General features: G+C 45.6%; 1 protein-coding gene across 1 annotated transcript; it reads right to left on the reverse strand.

Annotated features, from left to right (window-relative positions):
- Positions 1–1,098: 1,098 nt before the first annotated feature.
- On the reverse strand, positions 1,099–18,768 carry LOC310858019 (cyclic nucleotide-gated channel beta-1-like; the record flags this gene model as incomplete). The annotated part of the gene is made up of 17 exons (XM_083764066.1): positions 1,099–1,287; positions 2,479–2,680; positions 2,807–2,953; positions 3,089–3,207; positions 4,203–4,286; positions 5,142–5,239; positions 6,546–6,705; positions 7,272–7,413; positions 10,154–10,276; positions 10,814–10,878; positions 11,066–11,152; positions 11,563–11,613; positions 12,108–12,316; positions 14,567–14,767; positions 16,350–16,507; positions 16,912–17,019; positions 18,761–18,768. The coding sequence occupies 17 exons, from the start codon at positions 18,766–18,768 to the stop codon at positions 1,099–1,101; spliced, it is 2,151 nt and encodes a 716-aa protein (XP_083620192.1).
- Positions 18,769–18,971: the final 203 nt, after the last annotated feature.

The following is an 18,971-nucleotide window of genomic DNA, read 5'->3' on the forward strand; positions in this document are numbered from 1 at the left end:
TTATATGGGGTAGCTATGTAGCTATGCCACGAAAGGTATACTCTTCACCAGGCGACACTGAATTCAATTTGAGCTGTACATTTAAAGTACAGTAACTGCACTGAAAACAAGTTTTACATTTATGAAGGGGGTGACAGGTTTGCTCCCAGGTAAACATTATGTATTGAAAACAAATATATTGGCTTGGGGTGAAAGCATGCACATGCACACACACACACCGTGATCCTACAGTATGTGATAAGCATCAATGTCTGAATTTGGACTCTCTCTCTGAAATGGACGGCCATAGATGAAGGGTTAGAGAGCCTGCAAAGCCTCCAAAGGTTTGATTCCAGGTTTCAGTAATGTGTCAAGGTGTCCCTGAGCAAGACACTTTACCCTTAACCCATTCTGACCTGAGATCAGATTCATACGAGGTTTCCGCCGGACACACACTGGTCTGATGAACCCATTCTGACCTGAGATCAGATTCTAAAAATGTCAGTCGCTCTTCGATTTTTCAAAAATAGCAGACCTACAAGCTCGTATCGCGCCACTCGGTGGCGCGATATGAGCTTGTAGATCTGCTATTTTTCAATAGCTAAAGCATAACATGATGCTGACACCAAAATGGGTGCCCGGTCAGAATGGGCTAACTGCCCCCCCCCCCCTCTCTGAGGCACAGCCCCCGTAGTGCCCACTGTTCCAGTAACTTATGGGTTAAATGCAGATAATGCATTTCACTGTATATACAAATATATAGTGACAAATACCACAAAGAGAGTGCAGATTATATTATGAATATAAACACAAGCACAATGTTTACTTTTCTTTGCAGATTGAATTTGTGGATGATGTAGATTACACCTAAAAGTACAGCAGAGCGTAGAATAGAGAGACAGGATGGGTAGGGAGCGTGAAAACGTTAGAATATAATCATGGTTTGATAATCATGTCTCCCTCTCTCTGTCTGTCTCTGTCTGTCTCTCAGCACAGAGGTTCTCAAAGTGTGACCCGGGGACCTCTAGGAGTCTTTGAGGGAGTTCCAGGGCGGTCCGCAGCAATGCTATACTCAAAGTCCGCTGCCAATCACATTTCAGTGGACAACTGCTCTCGTGTTCACAACTTCTTTTTCCCTTTCCTCTTCCCTCCCTCTTTCTCCTCTTCCTCCTTGACGGGGGGCGTGTCCTCGTCGGAGGCGCTCATGCCGTGGCAACCGGACGCAGAGCGAATCACGGGAGGGCTGCGCAAAGCGGCTGAGGGGTGCGAGTCAGGTGCCGGGCTGGTGACTGGCGACGAGATGGAGGGCTGCAGGGATTGATTAGTCAATCACACAATCAATAAATATAAACACTACAAGATATATAAAAAGCTAAAAATCACACCGTGTGAAGTGAGGGGCGCCGCTCTTATCATTATACATCATCTCATGAACAACTGAATTAATGTGATGGGTTATAGCCGATTTGCTCGTCTACATATGACGTACATTTTCCCTTCATTGTCAATGGCATTTAATGTTCGTGTTGCCACACATTCACGTCATATTTGGTGGACATTCGGTGGACGTCTCAATATTTTCATTGCAAATGGCAAATATTGAGACGAGGGACAACATTTTCGTTATATTTGGCGGACATTTGACCTAATTTCTCCTTTCATTGTCAATGGCAAATATTGAGACGTGTGGGGACAAAAGCTGTATATAGGAGGGGATAGCGCCCCTCAAAAAACAAAAAATCACACCGTGTGAAGCGAGGGGCGCTCTTATCATCTTACATCATACATCATCACGCCAACCAATCACAATTTGCGTCATCACTTTTTCCGTCTTCACTTTTCTGCCCTCGGTTTTATCTTCAATGTATTTTGCTCAGCCAATCAAATCATCACTACGGGGTGATCCGCCAATCACAAGACAATGTTTGCGTTCACACAAACGCGGGAAGCTGGGCATAGGAGGGGCTAGCCGTCAGAGTTACAGAAACATAAGGTTCCATTTGGTTCCTAACTATCCTGTAGCTGGGGGACCCCCTGGAACTCCCTCAAGGACCCCTGGGGGTCCCCCGGACCCCACGTTGGGAACTACTGGCTTAAAGCAAACACTAAAAGTCCATAGAATTGGCTACCAGGCTGAAGTTCAAGTATAGTGCCTGAGAGACCTCCCTTTCTGTCTCCCCAGAACTTAAATGATGCCTACTCCAAACCTAGAAGCTTTTTGAGTGGTGCAACCACTCCAAGGAACAGCAATGTCCGTGTTCACCTATGTGACGTTAATGAGCCAGTATAATGAGTACCAGTAGGGGGCGCTGTTGCCAGAAACAGAGAGAGAGAGAGATAGTATTAGTGCTGCACGTACTGTTGCCTGCTAATGAGAGATAGAGAGAGAGAGAGGGGGGGGGGGGAGAGAGGGGAGTTGCACCACTCAGTTCACACGGGTGTGATTTCTTTTAAGTGAATCCGTTTATTCCTTAGGTTGTACAGTGTGTAGACGTTTACCTGTAGTGAGATGCTGGACCTGCTGGTTCTCTCCCTGACTTTGGCCATGGCTCCTCTCAGTCCAGAGGACCTCTGGCTGAGCTCCAGGGCCGCTCGGAGCAGCCTGGGGGTCTCAGGCCGCGCAGGGAGCGCCTGGGCCTGCTCGGGGGGCTCGTCAGCCTCTGGTTTTGGCCCAGGTTTCTTTCCCTTGTTTAGCATCTTCCTGTAGAATCACGAAGGGCTTTATCTGTCACTTACATACACGTGCGTGCGTGCGTGCGTGCGTGCGTGCGTGCGTGCGTGCGTGAGTGCGTGCGTGCGTGAGTGCGTGCGTGCGTGCGTTTCTCACCTAGCCCTCTTGCGGAGCACTTTCTGGGACTCGGGGTAGTGCACCAGGATCTCATTCAGGTCTGTCTTGTCCAGGATGAAGAGGTTCGCGAAGCCATGAGCGATCACATTAGCTGTACGCCTGTTACCCCCGCCCACTGCCAGCAAACTGCCAATCACAGATGATCAACATTAACAACATGCGCAATGGTCAGCCCAGACCCGTAGAGAGAGTGGGGGTTCCAAATTGTACACTGTCAGCGTTATGGGGGTCTAGACTCGAGAGTGTGTAAAACCTGCTCACCTGATTTCTCCGAAGACAGAGCCCGCTCTGAGAGTGACAAACACTGTCTTCCCGTCCGGACCACCGACCACCTGGACCTCCCCCGCTTTGATGATGTACATCTCCCTACCCACCTCCCCCTGGAGAGAGAGAGAGAGAGAGAGATTTAATTGAGACAAACAGAAATACATAAACTGACAGGTTCAATCACCTACACTATTCTACAACTGGCAACACATACTGTACAGCGACACTACACAATGTAAGACATCATCTCTCATGTCTTTATTGAACTTCCATCCACATACAGTAGCAGTAAAAGCAGCCATTCATATACTGTATATTCGGCAGGCAAAATCCAACAGCACAGCACAGCATGTACACAGCTCATAGATGCACCATTGATCTAATCATGCACAATGATTATACAAAACATATAAGAGTGCCGAATAGCGAAAAATCTATATTTCCGCTATTCTTTCAAATAAACACAATGGGATTGTGGTCACAGTATCGATATAGAGGAATTCGGTCAAATATATCGTGATATTAGATTTTGTCTATATTGGCCAGCCCTAGTTAACCCATTCTGAACGGGCACCCATTTTGGTGTCAGCATCATGTTATGCTTTAGCTATTGAAAAATAGCAGATCTACAAGCTCATACGAGCTTGTAGGTCTGCTATTTTTGAAAAAAATCGAAGAACGACTGACATTTTTAGAATCTGATCTCAGGTCAGAATGGGTTCATCAGACCAGTGTGTGTCCGGCGGAAACCTTGTATGAATCTGATCTCAGGTCAGAATGGGTTAAAATACATAATGTTATCCTCACACTGGAAAATGTGCTGTAAATCAGTGGTTCCCAAACCGAACCCAAATTGACACGAATTAGCCCGCGGACTCCCATTTGAAAATATATGCCAGGGACCCCCATAAGAGAAGAGTTTTACGGCTCTAGCAGAGATTCTCCACCCGTGTCATTTGTACACTCTCAGAGTTACAGACCCATAAGGGTCCACTTGGTTCCAAACTATCATTTAGCTGGGGACCCCCTGGAACTCCCTCAAGGACCCCTGGGGGTCCCCGAACCCCACATTGGGAACCACTGATGTAAATCATTGTGTAATCACTACCTTTTTGCAGACATAGTCCCCTGGCAGGTAGACGACAGAGCGCAGGCTCTTCAGCATGTCAAAGATCATCTGTCTGTCACAGCCCTGGAGGTCAACCAAACACCACACGTATGAATGAAAAGGATCTACTGCAGTCAGAAGAACTGCCTTCTTAAGCATGTTTCATATCAGCATGACGTTTTCTTTAAAGATATTCTTTGGCTTTTTATGCCTTTATTGATAGGATGAAAGTAGGAAATGGGGTGAGAGATGCGCGTCTTGCTCAAGGTCAAGGACACTTTGGACACTAAGCCGGGGGTGGGCAACTTTGACGATGGAGTGGGCCACTATATTTTCACACTCACTCCAGAGGGCCACTACATTTTCACACTCACTCCAGAGGGCCACTACATTTTCACACTCACTCCAGAGGGCCACTACATTTTCACACTCACTCCAGAGGGCCACTACATTTTCACACTCACTCCAGAGGGCCACTACATTTTCACACTCACTCCAGAGGGCCACTATATTTTCACACTCACTCCAGAGGGCCACATTGCATATTGCATGAGCTCAGGAGGGTAACTACCTGTCAGTGGGGAGTGTTGGCTGGGAGTAGGACTAAGGCCCTGGGCCTATACGTCCTCTCTGAGTGGGGAGTGTTGGCTGATGAATGAATATCAACATCCTAACCTTAATCCAGTTTAATAATGAACTAAATACAAATACATTGGACATAAATAGACCTACTATTAAGCTGCTATTATCATTTAGCTACAAATGTAAACGGAAGTAATTAAAGCGGGTCATGTTTGCATGTTTGGAATGGTAACAGCTGAAATCAATAATGTATCAGTATTCCAAAATTAACCTGCGGGCCGCATTAAGTGAAGGTGGGGGCCTCCGGGCCGCCAGTTGCCAACTTGCCCATGTATGCGAATAAGCCAATTAAAATACCTGAAACAGAGGAACTTTGCTGACGATGGAGTAGTTGACGTCTATAGCGATGTCCAGACGCATCTTATCCGGTAGCTGAGTCAGCAACTCCTGCTCGTCTGGAGGACAGAGACAGACAGACAGACCATTTATTTATGTCCATGCACACAAAGGAGATGCATACAAAGACACAAATATTAAATATTAAATCATGGCATGTGTTTTCATGGTACAATAGTCAATAGGCATGTCACTAGGCCAGGGCCCTGAGGTCAGCTGACCAGCTGCTCCTGACTGTGCCCAACACCAATTACAGATCCAGAGGCGACCATGCTTTTTCAGTGGCCGGCCCCAACCACTAGAACTGTCTGCCCCATCTGTACATATAAAGTCTGCCCACTCCTTAAGTAAGTAAGTAGCCATGCCGAGCCATGAGGCCCATAGGGCAGGAGCCTATCTCCTGTTTCTGTAGCGTGAGGCAGCTTGATGTACAAGTACACCCCCTGGACATGACGCTAGTATGTCGCAGGGACTTACCCCCAACCCACCCCTTGATGCTGAGTGTCAAGCAGGGAGGCATTGGGTCCCATTTTTAGAGTCTTTTGTATGGTTGTTTTTATGATCAACACTTCGGTTGACCTTTTGGTCTTTGTAAATGTGCTCTAGAAATAAAGTTTGATTTGATTTAGCCCAGCTCTGAGATGGTATTTAGAAGTGGTTGGTATTTAATGACCTTGGTCATAAAGGCTTCCTCTCTAGGCTATGGTCAAAGGTGCAGGCCATCTCTAATACAGACACTTCATAAACCACAACAACATCCGGTGTATTAGCTGTCAAATATGTAAATATAATAATAATAATAATAGCTTGAATTTATATAGCGCCTTTCATGAACCCAAGGACGCTTTACAAAATGTACCGACAACAATCAAAAACTATATGCCATAAGCCTGAGAGAATACATGTATTTTCAAGGCAGCCTTATAAGAGTCCAGTGTTGGAGCATGGCGAATCTCTATTCGAAGAGATTTCCACAGGGTGGGGGGGGGGGGCTGCCACACTGAACGCTCTGTCCCCAAAGGTTCTCCTGACTGCCTCGGGGACAGAGAGGAGGTCCAAGTTTGTGGACCGCATGTTCCGTGTCACGGGAGGTTTATGGAGGAGGCCTGAGAGGTACTGTGGAGCCAGGGCTTTTTGACATTTGTAGGTGAGAAGGAGGAGTTTATAATTGATACGGAACTTGACAGGAAGCCAGTGCAGTTGTTTGTGGGTGGGGGTGATGTGCTGCCAAGGCTTGGTGCAGGTTAGAACTCTGGCAGCTGAGTTTTGGACATACTGCAGCCTGTACTTTTTACAGATAAATATGTCTGGGTTATCACAGACACACACACACACACACACACACACACACACACTTGTCCATACCCAGCATGCCTTGCGACTGCCAGGTGTAGTTGTACCAGGTCTTGACGCGGTTCTGGACGTCTTTGGGGATGTTATAGGAGGCCATGTATTTGATGGTGTTGTCCACACAGGTGCGGTAGTAGGTCTGGGCTGACGTGGCCGCACCCACAACGTCACGCATCTGAAATCAACAGGCTAATAATTAGTAAAAACATCACGGTTGACGCGGGTCAAACTGACAGGTAGACCTGTATAACCCATTTTTCACCCCTGTGTCAATTATCGAATGGGCTCTACACACCCTCCGCCAACCTAGTCCCCATATATGGGGGACATGGGGAGAGCAATGGACTTGAACACATGCTTCCTTCATGCCTGAGTGTCCAAGTTTCTCCTTTAGACCTGACAGGGGGGAGTTTGCAACATTACTGCATGTTTTTTGTGAGGGTACCTACCCCTAGGGGACACGGGGAGAACATGCAAACTCCACACAGAAAGGCCCTTTCGCCAACCCCACCTCGGGTATGGGCACTGATGACGCGGAGGAGGAAACACGCCGCCAGCACCCACAGTGTCCCGAGCGGGAATCGAACCCAGGACCTTCTAGCTGCGAGGCGACAGCACTACCAACTGTGCCACCGTTGCCCCTTAGAAGTTGTCTTTCGAAATGATTCGGCAATGACCAGGACCTGACTGTGAGTAACACATTCGCATGGAATGGCAATACATTGGTAATGTCAACCTCACCTGACCAATCATGATGGAGAAGGCAAATACTCCAACAAAGTAGTTGATGAGCTGAAAGACGATCTCAAACAGGGTGGTGGGGTCCGGCAGGCCTCCAATGGTGATCAGGGTCTTCACCGCAAAGTAGTAGCAGCGAATGTAGCTGCCGGTTACAGTACAGACAATGAGCACACCAGATACATACTTCTCTAGGAGCAAAGATTTTAGTTAAAAATGTTCGCTTTAAAAATATAGCATATTTTTATAGTTTATTTTTCTAAGTTTAAGTTCAGTCCGGACAACTCAAGAATGGATGGAATATATATTTATTGAATACGAATGAGCAATATACGTGGAATTGGATCTGCTTTTAGGTACTGGGATCAGTCCCAACCATAGGTACTCCAAATCCCCCGTACCTAACAGCAGATCCAAAACGACAGATAGTAGCTGGGGTGGAGGAGGTTGAGCAGCAAAAGTTTAAGCAGGCAGCAGCGCAGCAGAATCAGTGTGTGCAGCAGCGAACAAGCAAGCAGATTGAGCAGTGCAAACTTCCAGTTTAAATAGCCGGTATGAAAATGGGATGAGTGTATGATTGGATGAAGTGAATCATGGGAACGTGATGCTGAGGCGGACCAATCAAAGGGCCAGCAGCAACTGCACTGAGTTTCCTGGCAGAATTTGCTCTGCGCCTGTCCGTGACAGGCGCTTATGCTCATTTTCGTGATTTTTCAATAACAATAACAGATCAATACAAGCTCATCTACAAACTCATCTAAAATAGCAGATCTACAATCTCATCTACAAACTCATCTAAAATAGCAGATCTACAAGCTCATCTACAAGCTAGATCTGGTATCTTTGAATAGCCAAAGTATAACCCATTCTGACCGGGCACCCATTTTGGTGCAGCATCATGTTATGCTTTAGCTATTTAAAAATAGCAGATCTACAAGCTCATATCGCGCCACCGAGTGGCGCGATACGAGCTTGTAGGTCTGCTATTTTTGAAAAATCGAAGAGCGACTGACATTTTTAGAATCTGATCTCAGGTCAGAATGGGTTAATCAGACCAGTGTGTGTCCGGCGGAAACCTCGTATGAATCTGATCTCAGGTCAGAATGGGATAAAATACCGCACCGGAGCACACTCGCCTATTATTTTGCATTGCACAGTGCGCTCAGTGCGCTATTTCCGAACGCGGCCCAAAGGATGGGTGGACAGACCCCGCCCCCTGCTATTCATTTCAATGGAAGTTGCTCAGTGGCGTTTTGAAGCACCCGGAAGAACGCTCTACTAACGCATTTTTTTCCGATTTGGTGCCCAAAAGTGCTCAATGTTAAAGCCAGGTGCACAGGGTTTCCTTGTGCTAGATGCGCGGGCCCGCCTGCAGTCCCTGCTCTGAACAGTAGGTCTTAGTGCGTCAATGCTGCTCAGCCTTTCTGGGGGCTTGGGTCTACCCCCTGGAAAAAGATATCATTACTTTGTTTCTGTCACAGTCTGAGTGGGAGTGTGGGTGTGTCTGAACCACCTGCATTCTATCCCCTGCAATCATGCCCACAGTATTTAAGACTCAGTCTCTCTGCAATCTCTGCCAGATTGTCTTGTGACCTTCCAAGCACCCAAGCCATATTCAAGCCTTGTCTGACCTCTGTTTTTGCTTCTCCTAGACCACGATTTTTGCCAAGCCCTTGCCGGTACTTCTGCCCTCGCTGACTGCCTTGGATTTTGACCCTTGCCTTCTACAGTTTTTGTTTTTTGCCTGCCCCTTGCCTGTTTTGAAGTTTTTGGAATAAAAACCAGTTTCTGTGACTTTGTGTCTGTATCCTGAGTCCTTTCCACGTGTGCCTGACAGTTTCACCAATTATTTGGGGCCCACTGTACAATACTCTCGCAGCCCCGACCCACATGGGTTGGGAATGGCAAGCTTAAAAGGACACTTCACCCCTTTTGAAATCAGAACTTATTTTAATGATGTTTGGGAGACAAGAAAAACACTCGATATTTTAGTATTTCAAAGTGTCCATGATGTCATGGACACTGTACTGGGCTCACTTCCTTCCTGGACTATAATTCCCATAGTCTCGCGTATAGCCAGACAAGCTATTCCACAATCTCCGAATGCTATATAGAGTCTGGAACTACAACTCCCAAAATCTGAGTAAGGAAGCTGCCATTTCTGTTCACGAAAATATATCTTTAAATATTTTTTAGAGCTTATTTTTTCATTTCCATTTCTGCTTTGCAGAAAGCTATTATGCTTTTTATTTATATTAGGATGAATTTGACTGTAAAGACAAAAGGCGAAACGGAAGTGGGGAGGAGGCTCCACTTCCAGAAATTGCGACTGTCTGGCAACAGTCTGGCAATGGGAGACCATAATTCCCATAATGCTTTGGTGCACTGCTCTTCCTTGTGCATAGGGGAGGGCTGTCTTACCGAGACAACATAGTCCAAGGACTGTCTAAAGAGGACGGGACGCGGAGACCGTAAGGGCGCCGCCATGTTGCTCACATGGTGCTCCATGGAAGGAAAGAAACATGCGCAATGGGCTTTATGCAGCCATCACTTCCTCGTTCAGCTTGGTTCAGCTTCCTTGGTCTCAACTGCGCATGTTCCTTTCCTTCCATGGAGCACCATGTGAGCAACATGGCGGCGCCCTTACGGTCTTCGCTTCTTGTCCTCTTTAGACAGTCCTTGACATAGTCCAGGAAGTAAGTGTAGTGAGCCCAGACATGACATCATGGACACTTTGAAATACTAAAATATCTAAAAAACACATATTACCCACATAAAGACCCCCCAGGAAAGTGTTCTAAATCTTCTAAACGACATTAAAATATATTTTTTTAGAAAAAAGGGTGAAGTGTCCCTTGAAATGACTGTGTGTGTGTTCCACCAACCTGTTGCCCTTCCCATCATAGACCCACTTGGTAGAGCCCAGTCCTTCATAGGCGGAGCCCCAGTAAAACAGACAGGCATTAATATGGAGACAATACAGAAGGTAGGTGGTGGTGCGGATCACTCTGGGGGAAGAGGAATGGGATATACACACAGTACAGTAGGACAGTGGCTCTTAAAAGGAACCCCATAACTCTGGGAGGATACAAATGGAGCCATTTGGTTCCGTTTGTACACTCAGAGTTACAGACCTGTAAGGGGTCCGAACCCTGCAGGTCCGTGGACGACACTTTGAGAACCATTTACACAGTATGGGACAGTTGTTGGAGCCTCTGTTCAGACTCGCAGCCTAAATCACATTTTCAATCCAGATTGATTTTATGCACTCCGGAGGCTGATTCCAAATCTGATTAGCAAAAATCTGCTTTCGTGTTTATTTGTTTTTTTTTGCTGTTCAGAATGCACAAAAACAATGTGAATGGCCACAAATCAGATTAGGTCAAAACAGGGCTTTAGTCTGCAGCACAGCCTACTTATTGTGGAACAGCAGTTTGGCTAAAGCTTATGAGAACAAACTCCAACAAGAAGGATGTGCATCATAAAAGGATAACATGGTGCTCATGCTAGTATACAGGAAGCTAGTATGACAAGCAGCATCTCACCTATAGACGTAGGCTTTGGTCAGGATGGCTTCTAGGCGCTCATTGAACTCAAAGAAGGAATTGATCTGAAGACGCATTAATGACAGCAGAGATAAACATTTGTCTAAGAGCTATAGCAAATTATAGTTGATATTGTCGTAAAAGCAGATTGTTGCTGATAACTAGCAAGAATCCTCCATCAACCTATCACATCTTATCATACTCTTCTCTAACAACATTGCCAAATGTCAGGGGACAGTACTAGTGGCTCACCTTTAGCAGTCTTGGGAAACGAAGAAGAGGATTGATGCCAGTTTTGAAGTAGAATAACTCCAATGGAACCAGGCTGGCCACATCCATCTGAAACCCAGATCCATCAGATCCATCAGACCAACCAGACAGACAGACAGACAAGACGGACAAGACAGACAGACAGACAGACAGACAGACAGACAGACAGACAGACAGACAGACAGACAGACAGACAGACAGACAGACAGACAGACAGACAGACAGACAGACAGACAGACAGACAGACAGACAGACAGACAGACAGACAGACAGACAGACAGACAGACAGACAGACAAGACAGACAAGACAGACAGACAGACAGACAGACTGACTGACTGACTGACTGACTGACTGACTGACTGACTGACTGACTGACTGACTGACTGACTGACTGACTGACTGACTGACTGACTGACTGACTGACTGACTGACTGACTGACTTGACTAGACTAGACTAGACTAGACTAATTTCCTTTACCTTAAAACGTGTCGTTTTCATGTAATTCTTTCTCATGTCCTTTTTGTCACACTGTAACAAAAACAAAACATTGTGTTAAAATCAGCTGTGTGGGGAAAAAGGCCCACTGGAATCCTATACAATACAAATTACATTGTGGTTTTCTTCTTTAAGCCTTCTTTTAAAAGATGACATTGTAGCAGATCTCGGGTCAAGTTCATTCCATTGCAATGCCACTTTAAACACTTCAATAATATTTTCTGATTGTATAAAGTCAGGCATTCTGAGCTTGTAGAACGGCTATGTTCGAATAAACATAGTCTAAAACAGCGTTAATAATCATAATAAAAATCGAAAAATCTGCAAAGTAAGCTACAAAATCTGTTGAATAATTGTAGTGGAAAAGTACAAGATTTGCCTCTGATATGTAAAGGAGTAGAAGTATATAGAATATTGAAAAAAGGAAATAGTCGAGTAAAGTGAAATCACCCCAGAATTGTACTGTAGTTCTTGAGTAAAATGTACTCCGGTTACCTTCCACCATTGGTGGCCATGCATGCACTCACCACGATGTCTCCGCCTCGTACAAACTGCAGGCGCGGTTGGAAGACGGTGATGTCCAGGATGTAGACCAGGTCACAGAGGTAGTCGGTCAGCAGCCAATAGTAGATGTTGTCTGGGGTCTGGTAGGGGAAGGCCCAGCGCACCGGGATGAACCACACGTTCCAGTTCCACGCCAGAGTCACCAGCAGCAGCCACAGCACATAGCTTAGATCTGCAAGGGACAGAAATACAGCCTTATCTGATCCGCAAGGGACAGAAATACAGCCTTATCTGATCTGCAAGGGACAGAAATACAGCCTTATCTGATCTGCAAGGGACAGAAATACAGCCTTATCTGATCCGCAAGGGACAGAAATACAGCCTTATCTGATCTGCAAGGGACAGAAATACAGCCTTATCTGATCCGCAAGGGACAGAAATACAGCCTTATCTGATCTGCAAGGGACAGAAATACAGCCTTATCTGATCCGCAAGGGACAGAAATACAGCCTTATCTGATCCGCAAGGGACAGAAATACAGCCTTATCTGATCTGCAAGGGACAGAAATACAGCCTTATCTGATCCGCAAGGGACAGAAATACAGCCTTATCTGATCCGCAAGGGACAGAAATACAGCCTTATCTGATCCGCAAGGGACAGAAATACAGCCTTATCTGATCTGCAAGGGACAGAAATACAGCCTTATCTGATCCGCAAGGGACAGAAATACAGCCTTATCTGATCCGCAAGGGACAGAAATACAGCCTTATCTGATCTGCAAGGGACAGAAATACAGCCTTATCTGATCCGCAAGGGACAGAAATACAGCCTTATCTGATCCGCAAGGGACAGAAATACAGCCTTATCTGATCCGCAAGGGACAGAAATACAGCCTTATCTGATCTGCAAGGGACAGAAATACAGCCTTATCTGATCCGCAAGGGACAGAAATACAGCCTTATCTGATCCGCAAGGGACAGAAATACAGCCTTATCTGATCCGCAAGGGACAGAAATACAGCCTTATCTGATCTGCAAGGGACAGAAATACAGCCTTATCTGATCCGCAAGGGACAGAAATACAGCCTTATCTGATCCGCAAGGGACAGAAATACAGCCTTATCTGATCTGCAAGGGACAGAAATACAGCCTTATCTGATCCGCAAGGGACAGAAATACAGCCTTATCTGATCCGCAAGGGACAGAAATACAGCCTTATAATCTGATCTGCAAGGGACAGAAATACAGCCAACAGCACATACTGTAGCTTACTAGCTTAGATCTGCAAGGGACAGAAATACAGCCAACAGCACATAGCTTAGATCTGCAGGGAGATACTGTACATGGAGGGATGTATGAGAAAACATACGTTTTTTCCGCATTTCTGGATATGCGAAATGATGAGCCCAGAAAACATGCATATCATGGTGGAAACCTATGTCCTGTACTTTTCAGGAAATGGTCAAATGAACAGATCCCATGCGGTGATTTTTTTTGCCAAGCGTGTTAATGAATCAATAGCGCGTTAATGATTAAAACATGCCTACATTGTAAATTGTAATGTTATAAAACCCACAGACAGACTCAATCACTTAAACTTTCCCTTTTACATTTTTCTTTTTTAGATTCAACATACAGTAGCTGTTGGTTTGCCCCAAATGGTTCTCTGGCAATGGAGGTGAAAGATAGGAATGGAAAGATAGGAATGGAGATGGGGAGAGAAAGAGAGATGCCAGCAAAGGATGGACGAACGGATGGATGGCAGATGTCTAGGATAACTCCTCAAAGCACAGTAGATTTGTCCTCTGCCACAAAACAGAAAAGTCTTCATTTGATTTGATTGGCAAATCTGCTGCTGAGTCAGTCAAATAAAGGCAAGCTATACAGGAAAGTCAACCGGGACAGGAAACAGGGTATGCCACCTTATGGACAACTTAAAGGGACACTTCACCCTTTTTGCAAAAACATATATGTTAATGACGTTTAGAAGCTTTAGAACACTTTCCTGGGGGTCTTTATGTGTGTAATATGTGGTTTTAGATATTTTAGATTGTAGCAGTGAGCCTGTTGTCTCTGATGTCATGGACACTGGGCTCACTTCCTTCCTGGACTACATGTTGTCTCAGTAAGACAGCTCTCCCCCTATCCACAAGGAGGAGCAGTGCACCAAAGAATTATGGGAATTGTAGTCCAGGAAGGTAGTGAGACCAGTGTCCATGACATCAGAGACAACAGGCTCACTGCTACAATCTAAAATAACTAAAACCACATATTACACACATAAATACCCCCAGGAAAGTGATCTAAAGCTTCTAAACGTCATTAACATATATTTTTTTTGCAAAAAGGGTGAAGTGTCCCTTTAAGCAAAGAGATTATTACAATACATTTCCGCATGGTTTGGACAAACAACGTTCCACTCTGCGGTGTTAATAGACTATCAGGCTTTAAACGGGAGCATGCAGGCAGGCAGGGCTCTCACTGGTAAAAGGGTCGATGCTGGCAGGGAAGCGGTAGTGCATAAGGGCTCGTATGCACCGAGGAGGTTTCACCTTGCGGGAGCACCGAGACTGCTCCTCCTCATCCTCCTCCTCATCCGGTACCCCTCCTCTTCCTCCTCTTGACGCACCTGCCTGGGCCTCCTTGTGGTCCCCGGGACCAGGGGGCGGTGCCTGAGGAGGAGCTGAAGGTCACAGAAAAGGTGAGAGGTCAAAACAGGACAATCGTCGGTCACGGAATACAAGGCCCAATCTAGTGTGTCCACTTTGGAAGAAGTACTTTTTACTTAGGTAGAAGTAGCAGTGGCGCAATATACGGTACAACTACTCTATTGTGAGCATTGTGAGCTTGTAAATCGGCTACTTTTCAATAGCAAAAGTATACTGAAAAATGAAAAACTCCCGCACACATTCAGTCGAAAAATATTATTAAGGGAACAGCAACGTTTTCGGTCTTATTCGACCTTCATCAGGCTATCTTTAACCCATTCTGACCTGAGATCAGATTCTAAAAATGTCTATTACATCCTGACAGTTTCATTATTAACCCATTCTGACCTGAGATCAGATTCTAAAAATGTCTATTACATCCTGACAGTTTCATTATTAACCCATTCTGACCTGAGATCAGATTCTAAAAGTGTCTTCGATTTTTCAAAAATAGCAGACCTACAAGCTCGTATCGCGCCACTCGGTGGCGCGATATGAGCTTGTAGATCTGCTATTTTTCAATAGCTAAAGCATGACATGATGCTGACACCAAAATGGGTGCCCGTTCAGAATGGGTTAACTCTGCGTGTACAAATGGAACCAAATGGACACTTACGATGGGTCCTTCTGGTTACATTCGTACACTCTCAGAGTTACAGTACCGACCTGTTATATGGTTATTCAGGTCTAGCTCTTTGTGAATTTCTGGTAACATTGTTGTCCACTTATTTTGTACGTTTTGTATGTCAGAAATGTCCACCACAAGCCCGGCATGGTGATGACCACTCCTGACAATAATGTGTCCAGTGTCGGCCTTATATATGTTTCAATCGTTTCAATTGAAACGGGCCTCGAGTCTCCAGGGGCCTCCCTGAAAAAAATAAATAGTAGTAGTAGTAATAAGTATAAGTGTGTTGTTTGGTTGTAATTGTTCCCACTTCCCAGTGTGTGCACTCACTGCACTAGCAGCGCTGACAGTTGCGATTGCATCATTGTGTATAGCCAATGCTGCCTTCCAGTTATACCTTAAAGTAAAAAAATAATTTATCAAGCAAGCTGCTTTTGTGTATTTTCTACTTGGCTGTGTATGCTGTTCATGCTTTGAAGTCCGATAATACACACTGACAATTTTTTTTTAATTATGAATGATTAAAATTATGACGTCATGAACGGGGCCTCCCGATCCTTAACCCATTCTGACCTGAGATCAGATTCATACGAGGTTTCCGCCGGACACACACTGGTCCTGATGAACCCATTCTGACCTGAGATCAGATTCTAAAAATATCAGTCGTTCTTCGATTTTTCAAAAAATAGCAGACCTACAAGCTCGTATCGCGCCACTCGGTGGCGCGATACGAGCTTGTAGATCTGCTATTTTTCAATAGCTAAAGCATAACATGATGCCGACACCAAAATGGGTGCCCGGTCAGAATGGGTTAAGGCCGCCCCTGAATGTGTCACTCACAGGCCCGGCATGGTGATGACCACTCCTGACAATGTGTCACTCACAGGCCCCGGCATGGTGATGACCACTCCTGACAATGTGTCACTCACAGGCGTCGACGCTGTCGTCCTCATCGGAGCTGTCCAGCTCTATGAGCTTCTCCTTGGCTTTCTCCGTTCGCTCCTTGAACATCTTGACCAGCTCCTGAAGACGCTCGTTGACCACTGCACTGGTCTGACTGGCCGAAGACGCTGGGCGCTCTTTCAAACTGGGGAAACACAAGGCAGGAACCATGGTCAACAGTGTTGTTTTAGTAGGAATAAACACATAGACGCACTCAGCAGGAAGGAAGCAGACTGAAAAGATGGAGGAGCCAACCCGAGTTGCTGTTTAACAAAAAAGGTAGGTTGTGCCCCCACTTTTTTTTTTACCAAATGCCTATGACACTCGATGGCTGTCTGATAAGTACACGGTACATACGGGGTCAGGAAAAAATCCAACATACTGCATGCGTGCGTGCGTGCGTACGTGCATGTGTGGGTGTCATGCAAGTGCGTACATAAGTCTGTGTGTGTGCTCATTTGTGCGCGCGTGTGAATGTGTGTATGAGTGTGCAAACTGTGTGTGTGTGTGTGTGTGTGTGTGTGTGTGTGTGTGTGTGTGTGCACTCACATGTCGTCTGTGCTGTGAAGGCTGGTCTGGCTGGGCCATGCTCTGACAGGGCCACGCCCTCCTCCTTCATCATCATCATCCTCACTTTGAGAGTGACCACGCCTCCAGCTGCCACCATCACATACGCAACAACGACGATAATGATTATTAATAAAAAGATTGTCTTGCAAAATTTCCATTTTGTTACGTCGTCGCCGTTGGGCGAAAACCTAAGTATGCCCAAAAATAAACTTCTCAGGAAATGGAAATTTGCTTTCCAATGTATCCAAAGTAGTTACTATTTAGTCACAAGCTCTTGTTAATACTTTTCATCTGTAAAACCCACAGCAACTTATTTCTGTGAAAGATGTTTTTTACGTGAGATGCAGACGAATAAAAGACGTTGACTTGAGATCATGAGCGTGCATTGAAATTGAAATTGATTATTTATGATGACACATGCAACACATTCTGCACAATGCATGGATTCAGGCACGTGCACACATAGACCTCAAAGGGAGCTTCAGTCCCTATCCTTTTACCCGTCTGTAAAACAACTGCCCTCTCCAGACCATGAATGCAGCATTTACTATGTAAAGAAAGAAAGAAATGCAAAATGCAAGGCAGCATTCAGGAGAATCGCTTTTTTCCGAAGTCTCTTGAACTTGAACGCAGCATTTTGTGTTGAACTAATTTGCTTCGAAATCTATGTGGTACACCGCATCTCCACTAGCTAAAGAGTGCTGGGTTGGCCCAGGCCGTAGCGTAACGGTCTGGGCACCGGACTGGTGATCCAGTCGCGGTGTACCGCGGGTTCGACTCCCGGACCCGACACGGCCTTTACCGCATGTCATCCCCCCATCTCTCTCCCGTTTCCTGTCAGCCTACTGTCTGTCCCTTAGAAAATCAATAAAGGCGTAAGCCGCAAAAAAATATCTTAAAAAAAAAAAAAAAAAAAAAAAAAGAGTGCTGGGTTGCGCCCCGAAAATAGCTGATCTAAAGCTCTCAACGCGTCGCAACGTGACGCGTTGTGAGCTTGTAGATCTGCTATTTTTGCTATTTCTTTGTCCAAAGGGCATTTCAGCCCCTGCCTCTCTAACACTATCTGCACATCCCTGCATGGATTCATGAACCCAAACCACACCAAAGGGCGGAGACGGGATTTTAGCGTTGGTCCCAGCCGTGTGATAATGTCCTGTTGCACGTCGACCCAAGTGATTCAACTGATTCAATTCAATGGCCCAAACCATTGGTGCCCAACCTTTTTTTTTTTTTTTTTTTTTGATATTTTTTTGCGGCTTACGCCTTTTATTGATTTTTGAAGGGACAGACAGTAGGCTGACAGGAAACGGGAGAGAGATGGGGGGATGACATGCAGTAAAGGCCGTGTCGGGTCCGGGAGTCGAACCCGCGGCACACTGCGACTGGATTACCAGTCCGGTGCCCAGACCGTTACGCTACGGCCTGGGCCGGTGCCCAACCTTTTTATACTGAATACCACCTAAGACAATATTTGGCTCTATACCACCATAATAAATAACCTTTATTATTTGTTTATTTAGTTAAAATACAGGAGTGTATAGTACCTGCCCTTTTTGTGAGTGGTGGGTTGGGCCAGAGGTTGGGAACCAGTCTGGCCCAACCCACACCAAAGGGTCGCCATGCAACTCCTCGCAAACCATTTGCTTGCAAGGAGTTGCATGGCGACCCATTGGTGTGGTTTGGGCTTATACGCAGTCTGCCATTATTCACTGAGGTCATGCATATAGATCCATGGATTTATGGAGTGATTGATCACTGCTTGATTTGAGGGACGGATGAATAGAAACAGGATCAATATTTATTGGTTGGGAATCTTGGGATAGCTTACATCCTCATCCGAATAGACCTATGATTCCTTCCGTAGAGCGTGAGTTTGGGTTGTGAGATTGTTTGTACGAAAAAGAGCGAGAGAGAGAGAGAGAGAGAGAGAGGGGGGGGGTAATTGAGACAGGTTCACCTACACTATTTTACAACAGGTAACACAATGACAATACACTTGTAAGGTCAACTCTCATGTTTTAATTGAACTTCACTATAAA

The sequence above is a fragment of the Protomyctophum parallelum genome, assembly GCF_964188405.1.
Source record: "Protomyctophum parallelum genome assembly, chromosome: 4".
NCBI lineage: Eukaryota > Metazoa > Chordata > Actinopteri > Myctophiformes > Myctophidae > Protomyctophum > Protomyctophum parallelum.